The sequence below is a fragment of the Corvus hawaiiensis genome, chromosome 2 (genome assembly GCF_020740725.1).
Source record: "Corvus hawaiiensis isolate bCorHaw1 chromosome 2, bCorHaw1.pri.cur, whole genome shotgun sequence".
In the NCBI taxonomy this organism is placed as follows: Eukaryota; Metazoa; Chordata; class Aves; order Passeriformes; family Corvidae; genus Corvus; species Corvus hawaiiensis.
The window spans coordinates 30,392,137-30,411,673 of record NC_063214.1 but is presented as its reverse complement, the minus strand read 5'-3'; the positions used below and the strand labels follow the sequence as shown (position 1 = coordinate 30,411,673).

General features: G+C 43.8%; 1 protein-coding gene across 1 annotated transcript in view; it reads left to right on the top strand.

The window, feature by feature from the left end:
- The window catches only part of TBX15 (T-box transcription factor 15), a 90,611-nt gene extending 72,214 nt beyond the window's left edge, over positions 1 to 18,397 (top strand). The window contains exons 7-8 of the mRNA XM_048295587.1: positions 2,547 to 2,644; positions 16,036 to 18,397. Coding sequence (XP_048151544.1) covers positions 2,547 to 2,644; positions 16,036 to 16,820 — 883 coding nt within the window. The 3' untranslated portion in view covers positions 16,821 to 18,397. The remainder of the gene's footprint in view (positions 1 to 2,546; positions 2,645 to 16,035) is intronic.
- Positions 18,398 to 19,537: the final 1,140 nt, after the last annotated feature.

Below are 19,537 nucleotides of genomic sequence, written 5' to 3'. Positions count from 1 at the left end.
TACCAGAAACCAAAGATTAAAAAAAAAAAAAAAAAGAAACCCACAAACTAATGGGGAAAACAGGTTGGTCTAGTATATAGAGGCTTAAATTTGTGCATAGGAGAAGTGGACATAACTTTGAGCTCTGTCACCCACATGCTCAGAGAGGATGTTTTATACACATGTTCAACATACGCATACTTGTGGGGAGTAAAGGACTCACATTTGGGGCAGGAAGAGCCTGCTGTGGAGTTTGACATCCTTTCTTCAGGTTCCTGTGATGCCACACTGCCCTCAGCATTGCAGGGCAAGGCCACACTGTTGCTGCCAGCAGTCACGGAGTGGAAAGGGAAGGGTGACAGGAGCTGTGTTCACAGCAAGGGGGCTGTTGTAGAACTGCTCCCCTGGAGCAGGAGGAGGTAGGTCCCTGTTGGTGTTGACTTCTTTCCTTTCCCCAACATACAGGGCAGGAATAGAGCAACTTTATGAGCTGCTCTGGCACTCTCAGTGCTGCCATTTACCCTCTATCAGCTCACAGTCAAGTCCAACCCTTGAAAGCAGTATATTATTCCTGATATACTGTTTTATTGCTTCTTTTTATTATATCCTGGCTACTCTATTTTTTTCCTTTTCTTTTGAAAGTAGAAATTATATGGTACCTGTGAGTACTGTATTGATACAGGGGAAAGTGGTAGATGGAAAACAAGAAACTTTGAATCGTGAGTCAATTGCTGAGCTGCTGATGATGTAGGCTCCAGGGAGAGGCAAGGGTAATAGCTTTAATCTGCTTTTAGTGTCTCCATGAGCTACCTCCCATTAGGGATTGGTTTTTATTGGAAGGGCATTCTGAGACCAGAGCTAGAAGCCCAATGCTGGTGCAGAGTTGGGTTGTGTACCTGGGGATCTAAGGACTGAGCCAGACTGTGGTCTGCTGCTTTCAGTGAGCTGGCCTCCCTGCTTCCCCACACAATCCTGTGGCAGACACAGAGCAGCTGGATTAGCACAGCTGGAACTTTCAGTCTGCATTTCTGATATATTACGTGGTTCTAATCATCAAGGCAGGTCCTTTCAACAGCAGGTCTGGTTGCATTGCAACTTGCTCAGGTCATTTTATGCCCCCTGGATATACAGTACCAGAAAGTCTTCCCTGAGCTGGGGATCATTTCATGAGGCTGCGCAAAAGGTACCGTTCTCTTCCTGGCTCTGTGTGTCGAGAAGCAGATGGAGTCTGAACATGTGTGACTTTCACACACAGGGAGCAGAGGAAATCCTGGGGGTGGTACTGGTAGTCGAAGGGCAGCTTTTGCACACAGAGCCCAGCTTAGCAGATGGGTTCAAATTCTGCCCTGCCTTGTTGCCTCTGAGCTCCATGAGCTGGCAGAGGCCACTGTATTAACCAAATAGTTTTGTTGTAATGTGCTCAGCACTAGTGTGAGACTGCTATGCAGAGATGTCTTCTGTTTCTGCTTCTAACAGCTTAACAGCTAATAAACACCATGCAACAACCTCTCTTCTAAACCTCCTCTTAAAATACAGAGTTTGGTTTGCCAACTCCAATGTATTTAAAGCATCCAAGCTTCCGGGGAGACTTTGGAAAGTTAACTGAGTGAGTGGAGGCACGTGCAGAAAGACATTTTCAGAAGCAAAAGGCAGCTGCGGTGTCAGCTCAGCATCTGATGAGAGGCTCTGGGGATGTTGAGCCTTTTGCATTGAAAGGGGATATGTTCTCACACTTGATGAAGAATCTCTACTGGTATTCAGTCAGTGCAAGGGCTATAACCTACTGTGGGAAAAGAGGCAGGGGAAGGCAAGGAATGGGGAAGAGAGCAGTGTGCAGCTTCTACTGATGAGAACTTCTCCTGGGAAGAAACTCCCATAATACACCTACGTCCTCACTGAGCCCGTGGCGCTAAGAGACTTCCAGCAGACCCCAGACTGTCAAGAAGAAAAATTCTCACTCAATTTTTGGCTTTTTTTCTTTGATAAGTCTTTGTAGTGTTAGGGACTCAAGGCAGATATACCGTTGATCTTTTAGAAAGAGCATCTTATGCATTTCTAGTCAAAGTCCAAAACCAAGAAGATTCCCTTTTTGATGGCCTCTTGTAGCACTTCGGAACAGTGTCCAGAACTGTGAAGTGGCAGGGAAAGGTAATTCACAAAATCTCTCTGATTCCGTAGTCTGAATCCCAGACAAAATCCTTTGTTTGCATGACAGCTTACATCCAAAAAGTGTGGAGGGCCACTCAATGGTAAATTGAGATGCCTTGAGGAGCTGACAGTCATGTGTCCCCTGCAAAGCAGGCAGAAGGCTTGAGATTCTTGCTAGAAGGGAAAAAGACATTGAGAGACTGCTAGGAGCTTTTGAAATCCCAGGCTGGGGAAATTTCATTTTACTCTCGTGGTCAGCACCTGTATGGGAAGGCTCACTTGAGGAATTCACAGATGCCAAGGTGACCTTCCAGTGGCCACTGCCAGCCTGCCAAGCAAGGTCAGAGCCTTCTTTCCTCAGTGCCTGTATCCCCAGCTGATTGATATTATTCACTCCTTGTTTTCTTTCCTTTGCACAGGACGGGGCTGGAGGCCATCATGGAGACCTACGCCTTCTGGAGGCCCCCAGTGCGCACTCTCACCTTTGAAGATTTCACTACCATGCAGAAGCAGCAAGGTGAGCAAGCAAAGGGATTGCAAAGAGCTGTAGGAAGAGAAGGAGAAGAGGGCATAAGAGCAGCAATGCACTTTTCTGTGTGTCCAGTGGCTGGAATGGGGATGTCACACACATTGTTGAGCTCTTGGCTGAAGGTCACAGAGCAGAGAGGGGGATGGAAACGGTGAACAGGCCATGCCTTATGATGGCAATGGAACCACTTGGGCTCCCTGGTCTCCCTACAGCTAGAGTCCTAAGAGCTAGAAGGAGGAGCAGGAAGGATTGTAGGGTTGGGCAACCCAGGCCAAGTACACAGCTTGAGTTAAATGTGAAGAGAGCACAGAAAGACTGAGGAAATGCTCAACCCTATCAGACTTGTTGTTCTTTATCTACAGTTTACATTTGTCATTTGTATGGAAACACATGGGGAACAGGGTGGGTGTCCTCTGGAAGCTTTAGGAGACCAAGAATGTGTCTCCCTTTGGGGTCATGCTGCCTTGCCAAAGACACTTTCTGCCAGTAAGAATCTGGGAGGAATTATTGGATTGGCCAAGTGTTATCCACTTGTTCATGCTCCGTCTTTTCATAGCTTCTGCCCTTTACATATCTCATTTGTTAAGTAGGGCTTTCATCTCTAGTTTCAGGCCATGTTGCTATTTTGCTTTTTGCAGGGGTAGGTCTTCCCCATTCAATTTAGTGCAGCTATTTCTGGTTAAAAACACAGTGATCACTGAGAAAGAGATATCAAGGCAGCAGCCTGATACTTTTTTTATTCCAACGTACATGCAAGAAAAGAAATAATTCAAAATGGTGTTCAAATGTGACACCAGTGAGGTTAAACAATCAAAACCAAGTGCCTGCCCTATGTAGCAGATTCTCTAGCCTCTCACATTCAAGCTTGACATCATCCCCAAAACTTCCCTCCAGATCTTTAATCCACCTGGGGATGGTGTGTTCTCCTCCAGATGCAGGGAAGTAGCCATGGCTGTTGGGGTTGCCCATCACTGAGGCAGAATCAGAAGGGTGTCCAGCACAGGAATCTCTCCTTGCTTGCTGACTGTCCCCCATGCCAGTTCCACATGCAACACCCCAGGGCCCAGGTCACCTGCTAAATAATTTTTCTGATGGCACAGCACAGGAGTAGGACAGAGCACACTCCAGCCATCTCTGTTAGACTCCCCATGCATGGTCTTCATATGACCACCCAACTCTTCTTGAATAGCACAGCATGGGGCAGGAGAGATTTTGCAGAAGCTCATGGGCTTGTGTCGAGGAGCACTTGTGGTGGGGCATGTGGTCAGAGATGGGTTAAAGCAGGCATTTAGAAATGTTTTCATCACCCATCTAAATAGAAACATAACAGCCTCTCCTCCTGGTCACAGTCGCTGAAGCCGCCTCTCCCCAGTATCTCACCCCTATTCGGGCTCACCTGCCTCCCTCCCCTCAGTTATCAGATAACATCCTAGTGGCAACTCCAACTACTGCTTACGTGGTAAGGTAATACTAGGAAAGGAAAATATTTAATGTATTTTTAGCTTGTTATAATATAGTTCGGCAGCTGAAAAACCAGGAAGCAAGCCAGTACCCTGTAACCAGCAGGCCCTGTGCAGACCACCACCACTGCACCACAGACAATAAAGCCTAGGGCAGCCCTTAACTGAAGTTGTGTTCACAGGTTGATCTCAAAACCTAATAACTCATTACAAAAAAGGGCTTGAGCTCTGCATTTGGCCACGTGAAATGATCTCAAGATAATAAATCAGAAATATTCCAACCCTCATAGTGCTCATTTCTCCAGTAGTTGCTGTAAAAAGCTGACCCCTGGTCTCAAAAATAGGTGCAAAGCCAAGGTACAAACACACTCTATTTTAATTTCTGGCTGCTGGGACAGCCCCCAAAGGCCAGGACAAATATGCTGGTATGGAGTCCTCGGAATTGCCAGCAGATAGAGCAAAAACTGCTGAGATGGCTTTAAGCCACATGTGATTCTTCCCTCCAAATGTAAGACAACCAGGATATATCATGTGCACAACTCTTCATCTCCTTGCTGTCAAGCGCATGAACTGGGTGACAGGTGAGTAAATCACTGCTGTTTAAGAGCTGACATCAGCATAAACTATTGCACCTCAGATCCTCTGAGATTTTACATGGATGTGACTTGCCCCAGAGTTTCCTTCTCTCCCCCATCTGGAGCTTCAGTGCTCTGAGCTGCATGGTATTATCTCATACCCTTGTAGATTTATGAATTAGAAACTTTCAGGGTTAAATTTCAATAAACTGATACTTTTATTCTAGATCCCACTGTGTTCTCCAAAGCTGGGTGAATATGTGACATTTCTGAATAAACATTTGAGGAAATGCAAGGTTTCCTCTTATCCCCTGAAATGTTTGTTGGGAAATTGCATGGGGGCTACAGGAGACTTTAGGGAGTAGATTTGTCCACTGCAGCTAAAGAGGAGTGAGTTCTTACTGCAGAGAGACAAGATGAGGGCAGCAAGAGTGGCCACATGCCTAGGATTGATGAGGACCAAGCCATGGTTCTTCAGCCTGTGAGGAGGGAAAGAATAGATAATAGTATTAAAATAAGATGCTGTCTGTGGTGATAGGAAAAAATACAGTAGGTTCCAGCTACATGAAGTTTAAGGATGTGCTGGAACAATTTCCCCATAGGAACTGTGGAATTCAGTTTTGATTTTCTAGAGACAGATCCATCCTACTGTAATAGGAAAAGTTATGTTTTCTGGGGCAAAAGCTTGGGGCATCAGCAGCATAAATATGGTGTCTTCCTTGCTTTCAAGGTAAATTTTTCTGTGCTATGGATTTCTACAGATTTTTAACTTTTCTTTTGTCACTTAGTAATTTTTTCATGAAATAGAAATGCCATCTCCCTTTTCCAAAATGGTTTTGTCCAACAAAAAATTATTTGGCTAGGTTAGAGATTTGACTGATAAAAATAACTGTATAGGTGTGGTGATTTTCTGGAGAGCGTTTAATTTATTGCCACATGTACCAGTTTGGAAAAGTTAGTGTGTATTGTGAAATGAGTAGCTGACGGACCTCAAAGCTGATGACTACAAATGCACCGGCCAGTGAGGACAATCCCAGTATTACTGGTTCCAGTATTAATTAGTTAATACTAATTTATAAAGAGCTAAATGAATTAGTGCATTTCCTAAGAGGTACAAATCCCAAAAATACTGCAAAGTGGGGACAAAAGTAGCAAGGGCTACTTTTGGGATTGCTTGGTAACCTGCAAGCAGGCAAACATGCTTCATTCAAGAGACTTTAATTTTTCTGCTCTAACTAAATGTTTATCCCTTTTTGTGGGGTGTTAAGAACTAAGGAAAAGTTTCCCCTCATCCACCTTCTTCATATATTTAATTGTTTTACAGGTTTTTATCTCCCTCTTCTGTGCCTCTTGAAGTGAATAGCACCAATCGTTTAATTTCTCTTTTAGTGGGAACTTTTCCAGCTTCTTAGTTGCTTCTTTAAACACAAGCCTGCATGGAGTATTCCAGACACATCCACACGATACAATTATCTAAAGATATTACAATTTTTTCCACATTATCCTTTCTGCCATTCAACCTACATCCTAGCGCCTTACTCATTTGTTTGGCCCAAGCTTTATGTGGAGCAAGGGCCACAGTGACACACCAAAATCGATACTTGGTGTGCTGGATGCAGCTGTTTCACGCAGGGATTGAATAACTTTTAATCTGCACCATGATAGGTTTCAGCTGCCATGTAAACTGGAGAGTCTGATGTCGCACCCAGTCGCAGATGCCTGGTGCAGCTGAATCTTGTGGTCCATGAGCTTTAGTCTCACGTGTTGCCATTGAAGGACAGCGCATCAGCAAGTCCCTGCAGGTTTGTGACCTGAGTGGTCACCATGTTGTCCTACCAAGGGAAAGAACATGCTGCTTTAGTTAGTGAAATCCCCTGAACTGGGACCAAAACCTCTCTTTTGGAGCACAGAATCCAAAAGTATCTGCAGCTTCACAAGAGTGAACACCATGGTGGACACAATCACAGCAGATCTGCAGCCAGTTTTGAGAGAAAGAAGTCCCCCCTCCCCTGAAAAAACCTTTGCACAAAATGCTCAGAAAATGGCAGTTCAGGAGCAGCTGACCTTCCAGAGAACGGTATCACCCATGCTACAGCCTACCTACTACTAGCAAGAAAGGGGGCTTGAGATTATTAAATGCACATGGCAATGAGATGTGCGGGAAGCCAAGAATCTATTAAAGTCTTTAATTGGAATATATTTTCAAAACTTAGATTGAACCTCATCCAGATTCTCATTATTAAAAAATTTGTGGCTCAGTTTCTTGATTTTAAAAGGGAACATAAAAAAAAAAAAAGAAGGGAAAAAAGAAAATCAGAGTTCCAGTAACTCTGCATTATGTCACTAAGAGTAAAAAGAGCTATTGCTGGCTCCTATGTGGTATCCAGTTTCCCACAGGATATTGTGATGAGTGGATCACTATCAGTGACTAAGTTTTGCAAGGACGTAGAGACTAAAAAGGTACTGGGGCAATATTAGAAGAGTGATCAGTATCTAATCCTTTCTGCAAAAGCTGATGACTTACCAAAAAGTGAAATCAAAGGTACCCTGGCAGTTGGTAGGAAGAAGTGCCTCCTAAGCAGAATTTCAGGACCAATATGAGAGTGACATGATATGATCTATCCACAGGCTTGCAGCACATAAAAATTCACTTTGTCATTAAATGAGTGTTTTGACAGATGCATAGCAAATCTGCAAGAATCAAACATCTTAAACTTTATTGGTGAACTCTCAAGGCAGCTTTCCTTTCAAATGGGCTCTTTTCTTGAATAAGCGTTTTGCCGGGAACTCCACCAAAGGATAGATCCAGTAGATTCAATCCCTTCTCTATCAACTTGAGCATCTTCATTGATCTTGGGCTGGAGGTAGAGAGTCCACCTCTTAGAGAGTCTGCAAAATTGGTGTTAATGGCTCTTGAGATTAGCATTGAAAATTGTCTAAAAGGGTACTGGAGGGAAAGAGGGGTGTGTTCCTCCCTCGTAAAACGGTTGGTGCTATCTCTAGAGCAGCTTGCATGTACAAACTGACTGAGTACAGGTCCTACTGTCTCCTTCCAAGAGGGGAGTATCTCAACCCTGCAGTCATGTGTCAACAAGGATACGCACAAAAAGCTCCCTCTCCTCCATGTGGAAGAGATTCAAGCATCTCATTTACTGCTGGAAAGGAATAATGTTTTCTTGTAGTAACGATGTTTCCAGACAGACCCTAAGTCTGCATGGGCTATCAGCAGATGCAAGACAGATACCCCAAGCTGAGGTGTTGCTGCTTTTCCAGCTTCTCTGTCAGTAAACATTACCCTTTCTGGGCAAGAGTCACCTCTGTCTTGCCAAAGTTTGTCTGTACTGCCTGTAACTCATTCGGTATAATACTCTTTCCCCATGGGGGTGGTGCTCAGAGAGCTGCCCTGATTGCACCCATATGAAAACAAAATCCTGAACACACAAATGTGTACTGGTGTCAAGCAGAAGGAAGACTGAGCCCTCCAGAATTTCATCTGAAGGCATCACAGGCAGAAAGAAGTAAATAAATATTAAGATCCTTTTGGTTTTATCTGAGATCCTAGATCCCAAAACTAGTGTCTCCCAAAGGAGTGGAGCTGCTTATGCCAAGGGAGGTTGAACCACCTACAACTTCATCTGATTGGCCCCTTCCCTCCCAAAGGCAGCCATCAGTTCTGTCACCAATGCTACCAGGATAATCTGGATGCTGCTTCCCTTTCTAAATCAATTGTGTACAGTCTAGGCTATTGGCAGAGGTCAGATAGCTGGGTGTGGACTCAATTATCTGCTTGATTCTTTTGACCTTGAAGAGGAGATTGGAAACAGAGCAGTTGTTGCCAGAGTTATTGGGATCCAGTGCTGGTTTCTGCTGCATACTTCAAATGGCTCGTAGATTGCCTCATTTAAACAAAGCACCAGGGAACAAGCTGTTCCAGCTTCTTCTAGGTTGAGCTGCAGAAAGTTTTTCTTTAGAGAAGGGACGTTTTTGGTGCTTCACTGAAAAATTAAAATACCCTCCCAGATGTGACACAAGAAGCTGGAAGTCAAAGTCTGTGCCACTTCCTCACGACCTAAAAGGAGCCTGAAGTGCTTTGTTGCTCAGGAGAGGTGTTTACCCTGAGTTCTAGTGATTGAAGCCTAAGTCTCTGTTACCTGATGAGCGGTGATCAGATTTCACATGAATAACTGGAGGTGGGCAATGACACTTTGAAGATTTGCACAGTTTCCTCAGAGCAGCACATTATTTTGTTATGAATAGAAAATTACATGTTCCTTGAATTTGCCACAGTACTTTGACGTTTTTCCTCAGCTGTCTTGTCTCAGCTCTGGATATGGGTGGGAATGGAAATCACATGTCCTGAATCGCACTTTTTGTCCACATTACAAGAAAGGGTTGCTTTTTACCATTATGTCTTGAAAATATTTTATCTTTGAGGGTGACCGAGGCAAGTTTTATCTCTAACTTTCTGACTGCTCAGTTTGCATTGCAGAAATTTGTAAGAGGTAAAGGGAAGTAAAGTATTTTTCTGAGCTGTTCTAGATCTACCATTAATTCCAGTGATTCTTGTAATTTGAGGCAAACGTATTAAAAAAGTCCTTCTCTGTAATTTGCTAACCTTAACCAAAATTTCCTTTCATTCCTCACTTTTGTGCCATACAGTACATACTTTCCCCGTTAAACCTATTGCTGTAATTATCTTTTTTTTTTTTTTATGTGCTCTGTGAGCTGTATCCCAAAGAACTACAAAGCACTCTTTATGTTTCCTCTACAACCCAGCAACTTGGCACACAGTAGGTTCTGAGTCTCATCTGGGCCTTTTAAAGATTTTACCAGTGGATTCATAATTTGATAATTGGCCAAGGGCTCTAGAGAGAAAAAAAGGCAGCTACACTCCGTGAAGACAGAAATGGCTCTCATTCCCACAAAAGTGGGAAGTTTTCATTCCTAAAAACAGGGAAGGATTGAAGAGAGAGGGTCCAGCATGTCACAGACCAAGTGGCCCTGCTCTTTCTTGGTGAGAAGACAACAGGCATCAAAGACATTTAGTTTTCCAAGGAGGTAAAGAGGGAACTCAGAGGAGTAGCAATGGTGATGAAGAATCTTTTAGTCCTTCTGAAGGTTTTAGGTTTGAGTTTTGGAAAGCTAGGAATGGGAGCAGAGACCTTGAGCTGCCAATTATACTTGCAAGGAAAACGTTGCCATGATAGGTAAGAGCAGGAGTGACACCTGATATTGTGGCATTTAGATGTCTGTAGGCATCAAGCAGGACTGAGGCATGTGCTGCTTGAAGCAGAAATGGATCCAGGTTTGTGCTATGCCTGGCTCCAAAAGGACATGAGATCAGATAATTACAGTGGCACACTCTGGCCTCGTAATCTATCAGTCAGGCAATCTGCACAAACCCTCCCTCCTGACCTCATTACTCCCTCAGGTTCCCATCCTTGGGCAATTAACAAATTTAATTTTTGCTCTGCAGCCAAGGGTGAAGGAAGGCAGAGAGTAAATTTCGTGTGCCATACTTACTGTGCATGTGTGTGCAAGTGAACAGAATAGGAATGGGATTTACCTTTTTGTTCAAATTTGTTTTCCTGCATGCATGCCATTACATTTATTTACTGTTGTGTCCGAGGATAGAACACTGCAAAACACTGGGAAGAGTTGCTCTTTCCTGTGCTTTAGAAAGACCCTGTACATATGCATTCAAGACTGTAGAATCCTCACAAAACCCAGACTTTTCAGAAATGCCTTGGAGTACATCTGCATGGACAGGCTCCTCTGTGCTCCTTTCTGGCCAGACACATGCCAGCTTCTGGCCAGCTCCATTTGGAAAGCTGGAGAGTTGCATTATCATGGCTCTGTGCCCAAGTGAATATAAACTGCCTCTCAGGAGGGCTTATTTACTCAAGTTAAGTGCCAGGAGGAGAGCTATGAGCCAGGTGAATGACTAGAGGCCACAGTCCCTTTCTCCTGCACCTTCAGGTGCTTGGACACCTGCCTATCACATGATGAAGATGCCAACATCTCAGGCAGGTGTCAGAGGAGGGGCTGTGGCTCCTCCAGGAGGTGGATAGGTGAGGTTGTGCACCTATCAATGCAAGCATCTGGCTTTTGAGTTAGTCCTGTTCACATATGGAGGTGGAAGGAGATGGCTTGGCTGAGGCTGTGAGCTGGACACTGTCCTGTGGGCTCAGCACAGCCTCCAGGCTGTGGACTGGCCATGCTGACCCTGCAGTTCGTGTCTGGCCACAAGATAAACTAGCTTGTAGGTGGGTGTGGGCTAAGCTCTCTAAAAAGCACTTGCACTCAAAGAATAACTTTGTGCTGCCTGACCCATCAAAATGTAAAATCTTAAGACAAACCACCTTGCTGCTCCCATCCTTGTTAGAAAGTAAGGCACAAGCTCTGAGGACACGCAGCCACATCTCTTTGCAATGTGACAATGAATACCAGGCCATCCCTGTCTGAGACCAGCCATGCTGAGAACTGCAGGTTGTGACCAAGTGCCCAGACTGCTCTAGAGTTTTTGTCTGTCTGATGAGATCCTGCCATTGCACAGGGTATGGCATTCATGTTCAGGTAACTTGTGCTGACAGCAGCTCTGCACTAAGCAAGGACTTCAGGGACCGAAAGGTTTGTACGGAGGCACTGCAGGTGATGGTAGCATCCGATGCCTGGAAACATTGGCAAGGAAAATATGCTGCAGTGGAGTCCAAAGTTTGATTTATGTGCACCTTTCAGATAAAGGAGGTTGGGATAAGTTGTGGGTCAAGTGAATAGTATGGTGTCATTCGTAAAAGAGATCCCAGAAAATTTTCCATGCACAATTCCTTCAGACTCCCTTGGCACTGACGCTCTCCCCACTATCTTGCTGTTGCCAGAAAGCTCCTTTGGCTAATGCTGGCTGCTGGAAGATGTGTTTTCCATCTACACTGCAGTGTTATAAGTTCTCTACGTGACCTGCCTTCTGTGGAAGAGGTCCCTGTAGCACTTCAGATGCCCTGTCATGCTGAATGCTTCAAGAATACACCAAACCCCTCATTTTAAGGCACATTTAAGGCATGTATGACTATGGATGTTTGGGCTGCAGTTTGCCCTGAAATTGTCCATAACACAAGCTCAGTCTAGGTTAAAGCAAAAGCAAGGGTTTATTGAGAACATACAGGAAGACAGCACCATTACTGAGGCTTGGATGGACACACGAGACAGGAAGGAAATACCAGTCGTAAGCTACTTCAGATGATATTTTAATGGCAGTTCTTGTTGATACCCAGAGGAAAAGCTGGAGTTTCTTCCCTAAGCCTTGTGGGCCTGTATCTGACACTGGTGCACAGACAGCATTTCTATTCGGTGTCACAAGAGGAAACGCTGGCAAGAAGAGGAAGGTTTGCCTTTACATCCCACCCTCTCCACATGGTCTCCCTGTCTTCCACCATGATTTCCTTCTTCTTTTTCCGTACTTCTCAGACCCAGTTTGCAAATTTTGACTTCTCTTGCACTTGATCATTCTCCAGTTCCCCTCATTGAAAATGCTTCTGTCCTTTTGATAAGGTCAACTTAGTTATCACTTGTATGCCCAGAGAACAAGCTCCTTTCAGGTTGACAGCATTGCTTGGCTAAACCCTGGACAGAATAGCAGGACACTGTGAGGACAGACACTTTCTCCTGCCATGTGGGGCAGGGTTCAGACACAAAGGAGGGGCCTTTGAAGTTCTGAACCGTCTATTTTATACAAATGTGACCTGATCACCACACATAGGTGGGACCAATGTCTGCAGAGCCAAAAAATGATCTTCTGGAGGCCAGTCAAAATAGCAATTAATCACTCTGGAATCATGATAAGTGTGGAGGTGAGAGATACTGTGACATTACTGGTAAATGCTTTTGGTGTTGGCAACTATTCCCACAGGAAACAGTGGGTAGAGAAAAGGAACAGAGGAGAATTATTGAGGGATTCATTTTATTCTTGCTTAAATGTGGTTTCAGTTGACTTAAACCAGACCTAAACATAGTTCTGTGTATCAGTTTAACTAGATTGGTTTGTATCCATGCCTTCCATTAAAATGACACACACATCTGTGTATCCAAGACTGTGGTATGGTGTGGATATATTTGCTGGGCTTGCTGCCATCTCTAGGGGTACTTGGCTGACTTTGTAACAGCTACGCACCAAGTTACAACTTCACGTAAGTCCAGGCTGTGTACGGCCCATACTTAGGGCTGCTAGCAAAGATGGCTAAGAAATATCCTTCAGAGCAGAGCGGAGCTGGTCCAAAGAGGATGAGCTGAGACAGGCCTTGCTTTGTACTATTTCCTGTTCCACTTAAAGGTGTAAAGACTGTTTTGCAAATGATCAGGAACTTCCTGCTTCTGCAATAGGCTCTGCTGCAGCAAAAGTGTGGTGTGTCCTGTGCTTGTGATTGGTGTTAGTAGCAAAGCATTCTTGGAAGATAATTGTCAAGTTTGCCATTTGCTCCCGTTGATGGGTCTCTTACCTCCTCATCATTTTGAAGTTAACAGAGAAAAAGAAAAATCTTTTTTACTTTGTTTCCTCACTTCTGTGTTGTCACTTCAGGGTTTTCCTGTTGGCCTGCAAATAGGGATTATTCAAAGCAGAATCACTCAGACCCTCTTTGGGGGTGACCTGAAATGTGCAATTCTCAGTGTTGGAACCATTAAGGAATCCTTGAAATTGCTAATATGCAATCTCTACTTTTACTCTGTGTAGCCAAAGCCTCTTATGATTGAGGTAACTGGTGTGTGCACTTTTCTCCTCCTGAGTTTTTAAAGGTTAACTATGGGTAAAGGAAGACTGAAATGAAGACACTGCATTTAATAATTTATTCTACATATTTTATTTCAAGCAGATCATTAAATACTCATACATATATACATACCCATTTTTACTTATTCTCCAGACACTGTCAGCAAGTGAGTCACTTTCTGTAGTTTGTTCATTAAATGTATGGTGTAAAGAGTCAAAAGCAGGTTTCCTGTGGGTTAAATACATCTCACTTTGTGCTGTATTTGTTTTGTGGTTATTTGACCTCCATATTTTGGGCTTGGATAACTAGAAGATGATACATGAATTCACCTGTCTGCCTGCCCTCCCCATTACATGTTGTGCTCTCTCTATCAAGGGCTAACAGAAAAATGGGTGTCTGTAGTTGTGTACCTCAGTTCAATCTCACCTTTATCAGCAATTTCAACTAAAACAGGCTGCAATTGAGCTACTCGTGTAGAGGCTGACCTTCCCTTCTGCTGACCCTACTGTAGTATTGACAACCTGTAAAAGAGAGACAGGGGAAAAGGCTGGAGAAGGTACCATCTTAACTTACCACAGCCAAAACAGCCTGAGGTTGTCTGTCAGAGGCCTTAAATGAACCAGAGAAGTGTAGCCTTTAAAATAAATGCTAAATTAGAAATTTACGCAGCAAGCCTTTGAACTCTGGAGATAAAATATGTGAGCAAGTTTGAGCATTTCAGTATTGTTGAGAAGTGAATGCAGAGGGTCCATGATGGCATTTGAAATTCAATTTCTCTCATTTACTTTAATGGAGATTTGATGCAATGTTTCTCTTTTATGCTTCTGAATGAGTGACAAAAAGAGTCAGTGGCTCAGCAATAACTGATAAGCATTCCTCCCCATGGCTGGTAATGGGAATGACTGCTTTGACTTAGCAACATAGAAATTTGCCTTTTGTTAGTGTTGCCTAGGTAAACAGCAATCACTTCAGGCTATGCTTACCCAATGCTGCTTTTCTTCTTTTTTTTGGAATCTGGGTTCAAAAAAATTTTTAATTAAAAAATCACAAATATTATTAATGTCTCAAGGTTACATTTTCACTGCCCATTCTGTTTCATCCTAGATGTGTCAGAAAGAGTCAGATATAATCTCACTTTCATTCTCACCACCATATACTGACACAGAACCTGTTTTCCTAGTGCATCTCCTAACCACTAGCATCACCTATTCTCTTTTCATCACGCAACACTTCATTAAGTTCCTCCAGTTTTTTTGCAGCTGACCTAGACTGACCTCAAAATCCTGCTGGATTTTTGTCCATAAGGTGATACAAGAAAAAGCTGTCCCTTGTTTTTGATTCTCAGTGTGCAATCTCTGCCTTGGTGAATTTCACCTGCCCACTCTAACACCATCTTTTTAAGTCCCTTTGCTTCTCATGTGTAATCTTCTACCTTGTTGGAAATGCTGCCTCCCAGTTCCTCTGGGTCTGTTTATTCCCTGGTCAAATTTCTTCACCAGCACTTCTTCCATCCTTTTACAAGAGTCTCGAGTGTAGGTTGCTCTAATGCAGAAAGGGAATCTCATACAAAGAGAATAATCAAATGAAAATAAAAGATTTCACATCAGAACACTGAATTCCCTTATGCACAAAACTGATTTTCCTGGTTGTTCAAGGAAGCTTCCTCTGATTCAGACTGTTGCCTATAAATAATCTCAAGCTCAAAATTGTGCCATCATCTTCTTCATATCACTTACTTTCAGTTTGCTACCATTCTTGGTAGTATTACACCGTATTATTTTCCCAGGTCAGAACATGTGAGCATCCCTGCTGTGAAGAACGGTCAATTCCATCATTCATAGGATAAATACTGTATAATGCATTGATACTACTGACATGCATATATCAGTATTTTGTTAACACCAGTGGTACAACATATGGAATCCCTTTTAAATTTTAAGCACAGGATTGAAAATCCTGACACATCCCCTTTCTGCACTCTCTGGAGCAGGATATAGCTTGAAACTGTGTCCCTTCACTTTAGCGTTACTTCTGGCTTGAATCAGCCCCGCAGCCAGCTGACAAAAAATGCTGAATGGTGCATAAGTCCAACATGCTCTCAGCCACTTCCCACCACGAGCCCCTGAGCAGATGATAAAGCATGTTTGCGGTGGGACCATACAGTTCACTGACTGGTGGTCTTCCTGCAGACCAGGAAGAGGAGAAACTACCTTTTTTCCCCTAAAAAAGGACTAGGCAAAGCTGCCTGGAAATGGCAGATCTCTTGACTCATGGAGCAGTGCTTCCTTGCAGCTTTTCCCAATGCCTTGGATTACTCTGTGGCAGGCTTGCTTCCCTCTCCCATTTTAAAAAGGAATAAAACTTCTGTTGAAAAACAAAGTCGTAAGGAAAAAAAAAAGAAAGAAAGACCAAGGGATGCTATTAATAAAGTGAGGGCCCTTGCCAAGAAAGGCTGAGTTTTCCAGCGGCCATTTTACCACCCTTGCCTCTTTATTAAACTAAGCTGTTTTTCAGTGAGACCATCTCATTATGCAGATGTGGTTCTGGGTGCTGAACATCCTCCCATGTGTTTTGTTTTGCAGGAGGCAGCACAGGGACCTCCCCGACCACCTCCAGCACAGGGACCCCATCACCATCCGCTTCTTCTCACCTTCTCTCTCCATCCTGCTCTCCTCCAGCCTTCCATCTGGCCCCCAACACTTTCAATGTTGGCTGCCGGGAGAGTCAGCTTTGCAACCTCAACCTGTCTGATTATCCTCCGTGTGCCAGAAGCAACATGGCAGCACTGCAGAGCTACCCAGGGCTGAGCGACGGGGGCTACAACCGGCTGCAGAGCAGCACTGCCTCTGCCTCGCAGCCCTCCGAAACCTTCATGCCTCAGAGGACTCCCTCCTTGATCTCAGGAATGCCGGCTCCTTCCTCCCTGCCCAGCAACAGCAAGATGGAGGCATACAGTGGCCAGCTGGGATCTTTCCCCAGCTCCCAGTTTCAGTATGTCATGCAAGCAGGCAACCCTGCCTCCACCTCCTCCTCTTCACACATGTTTGGTGGTGGCCACATGCAGCAGAGCTCCTACAACGCCTTCTCCCTGCACAATCCCTACAATCTTTATGGATACAATTTCCCTGCTTCCCCCAGGCTGGCGGCAAGCCCAGAGAAACTCACCACCTCCCAAAGCACTTTACTCTGCTCTTCCCCATCCAGTGGGGCCTTTGGAGAGAGGCAATACCTTTCCACAGGGATGGATCACGGCATGCACATGATCAGCCCTCCCTCCAGCAACCAGCAGACGGCCGCCGCCTGTGACAACAGACAGTACGGAGCGGTTCAGGGCTCCTCCTCACAGATGTCTGTGCACATGGTCTAACAAGCCATGCCTCTCCTTGGCACTGAAGGCAGCCGGACCTTCATTGTTCCCAGGGGTGAACCCATCCCAGTACCCTTTTGCCTTCAAACTTATAGTGGAACTAGTATTGTAATGATAAAAAAGAACATAAGCCATCTAGGTGTGTGCCCCAGAACCTTCTGGAGAGCCTCGACTGACAGCCATGGCAGCTTGTTGTAGCCCAAGGCCTCCAGATTGGCATGGAGCATCTACTTTTTCTGGACATTGCAGAGAAGAGGGCATGACTTTAATGAGAAGCTGGAGAGAAGCAGCTGAATTTACTGTTTAAGCTTTAACTTTAAGCAGTGTGAGCTTTCGGCATGGAGGGACCCATTCCCTGTGCTGTCTCCCAGAGGTGCTGAAGAAGGGCAGTCTCCCAGGGCTTCATCCTCTGAAGCTGCGCTGTGCATGGCTCTAAAGCCCTCCCCCTTCCCAGACCGTCCTCACTGCTGGAGTGGCTCAGCCCATTTCTGCAAGCGGCAAGGCCTGTGGGGCCTTCTTCCACTGTAGCACAGGAATGGCGCTGCTGGGCCGGAGCTTCTTCCAAAGAGGTTTCTGCATTTTCACCATGGCTCTGCCCAACTGGCTGTTGCTTTATGAAGGTCGAGCTCACCAGCATCCAACCTGCAGATGGAGATGGGAGCGAGAGGAGAGAGAAAAGTTTTAGCTCACTAATGAGCCTCAGACAGAAATGGGGAGGGAACTTTGGAAAGATGAATGGGGGGAGGGGGCTCAGCTCCTGTCGACTTGACTGGAAGTAATGCAGTGAAACCGAACGGATGACAGCCTTGGTCGGGAATGTGTGTGTCCCACAGCACTCATCCCAGTGGGAAGAAACTGTCCAGACTGAGCACATGGGGAAGAGCAATGAAAAAAGAGAGCTCTACAGGAGTGCAGCTGACCTTGCATGCGAGAGTTGCCGTAGAAAACCATTAGCATTTCAGACACAGTGAGGTTGAGTATTTGCCAACCTTCCACCTGCCACATGGTCTCTGTTTAACCAAATAGATCATTACCTTTTAACATCTTTATTTTCTGGGGTTTTTTTTTCCTTGTTCTTTTTTTTCCTTTTTTCTCTTCAAATCCTTTAAAAATAAGAAAACAATTGTAGCTTGGTGCAAGCTATGCATTTAAGTTGTGTGAAAATGCAAATACCAAGTAACAGAATACAGATATTATTGAGAGTTGTTGTGAGGTGTTGTAGATAAATGTATTTATATGCCTAGTGGGGTATTCAATATTATGAATATAAAAGAGGGCAATAAAAATGGTATGTAAAATATGTATGAAGAAAAAGCTGTATAAAGATTTGCCCTATGGACGGAACTCTGTTTCTAAGTGCCAAGCACAGAAAGCGCTAAATAAATCTTTGCAATTGTTCCCTCTGTGTTCTTCTCTGTCTGTGAGGCTTCCTCAGTGGTTTTCTAGAGACAGACATTTTCAAAATACTGTCACATGTGTTTGCACAATAGAGGGGGTGAAGACTCGGTGCTAGATTGTGAAGTCCAGGCAATATTGCAATAAAAATAAAAATTCTGTCAAGAAATTTAAAAAATTGAGTCCTTGGAATTTGTAAGTTGCCTTCTTCACAGGAAGTGTATCTTAAAAACAGCTGGAGTTGTTATTTTGATTATTGTAGAAGCTCTTCAGAATAAATTTTCACAGTCAATACAGTCAACAACACTTAAAAATAACAATATAATTTATTTCTCATTTTAAAATAATTTTAAAATGTCATTTGGGGGTATGTGTCAGTTTTTTATTTGCACTGTATTTCTAATATGAGACTGAGACATTAAAACTGAAAGCTGTGGGGAAGCTGAAGTCCCCTCAAACCTGGGTGAAAGTTACGGCTGCAGAGTTTACAGCTTTCCTTGTGTCAATAAACTTTTTTTTCCCCTGAATTGAAAAAGCACCAGAAAGGTAGAAAGACCTTTAAAGATCAATTCTGCAAGAATTTCTTTATTTTTGTTTTTACAAGGGAAGATAAATATACTAATGCCATTCCCAGTTCTATGCCTAGTCTGTCTGACTGTATTCTGGCTTTTGCTGTGTCTAGCCTTGGATGCTGCTGAAAAGGGTAAGGGGGATTATGGATGGGGACAATCTTCACCTTGTTGTCTTTTGTTTACCCCTAATAATGAATTACTGGTTTAATCTTGAACAGGGGGTTTTAGAGCCTTTCTAAAATGCTTTCAAAATCTTTCAGAAATGCCCTTCAATCTGTGCTTTGATGTTTGCTTTTGGGTTTAATTCCATTTTATGGCAACAATTTCTACAGGTTAATAGTATGTTGTGTGAACCAGTATTTCCTTCTGCTGGCTCTTTGCATTAGATTGCTCTTTCTTATTTAATCAATTTAATTCTTTGTCAGTGGGTCTGTATTTCAGCTAGAAGAAGAGACTCAGCAAAATCAAAATCATTCTCTGTATCAAAATACAGGTTTCTAATCTGGATTAAACAAAACAAAACAAAACAATTATCGTTGGAAACAGTTGCCCAAAAAAGCAAAACATATGTAGGGCACAACCTTCAATATTAGTGTGACTGGTATCTTAGTATCCATGCATTTTAGTAGGAATCCTTGGGTAAGAGCTTTGGAATGGTCACCCAGACTCTTCAGCAGTGTGATCCTTCAAGTTATTGAGTACTTTGTCCCTGATCCAACAATATTCTCAGAAAATCTTACTGTATTAGTA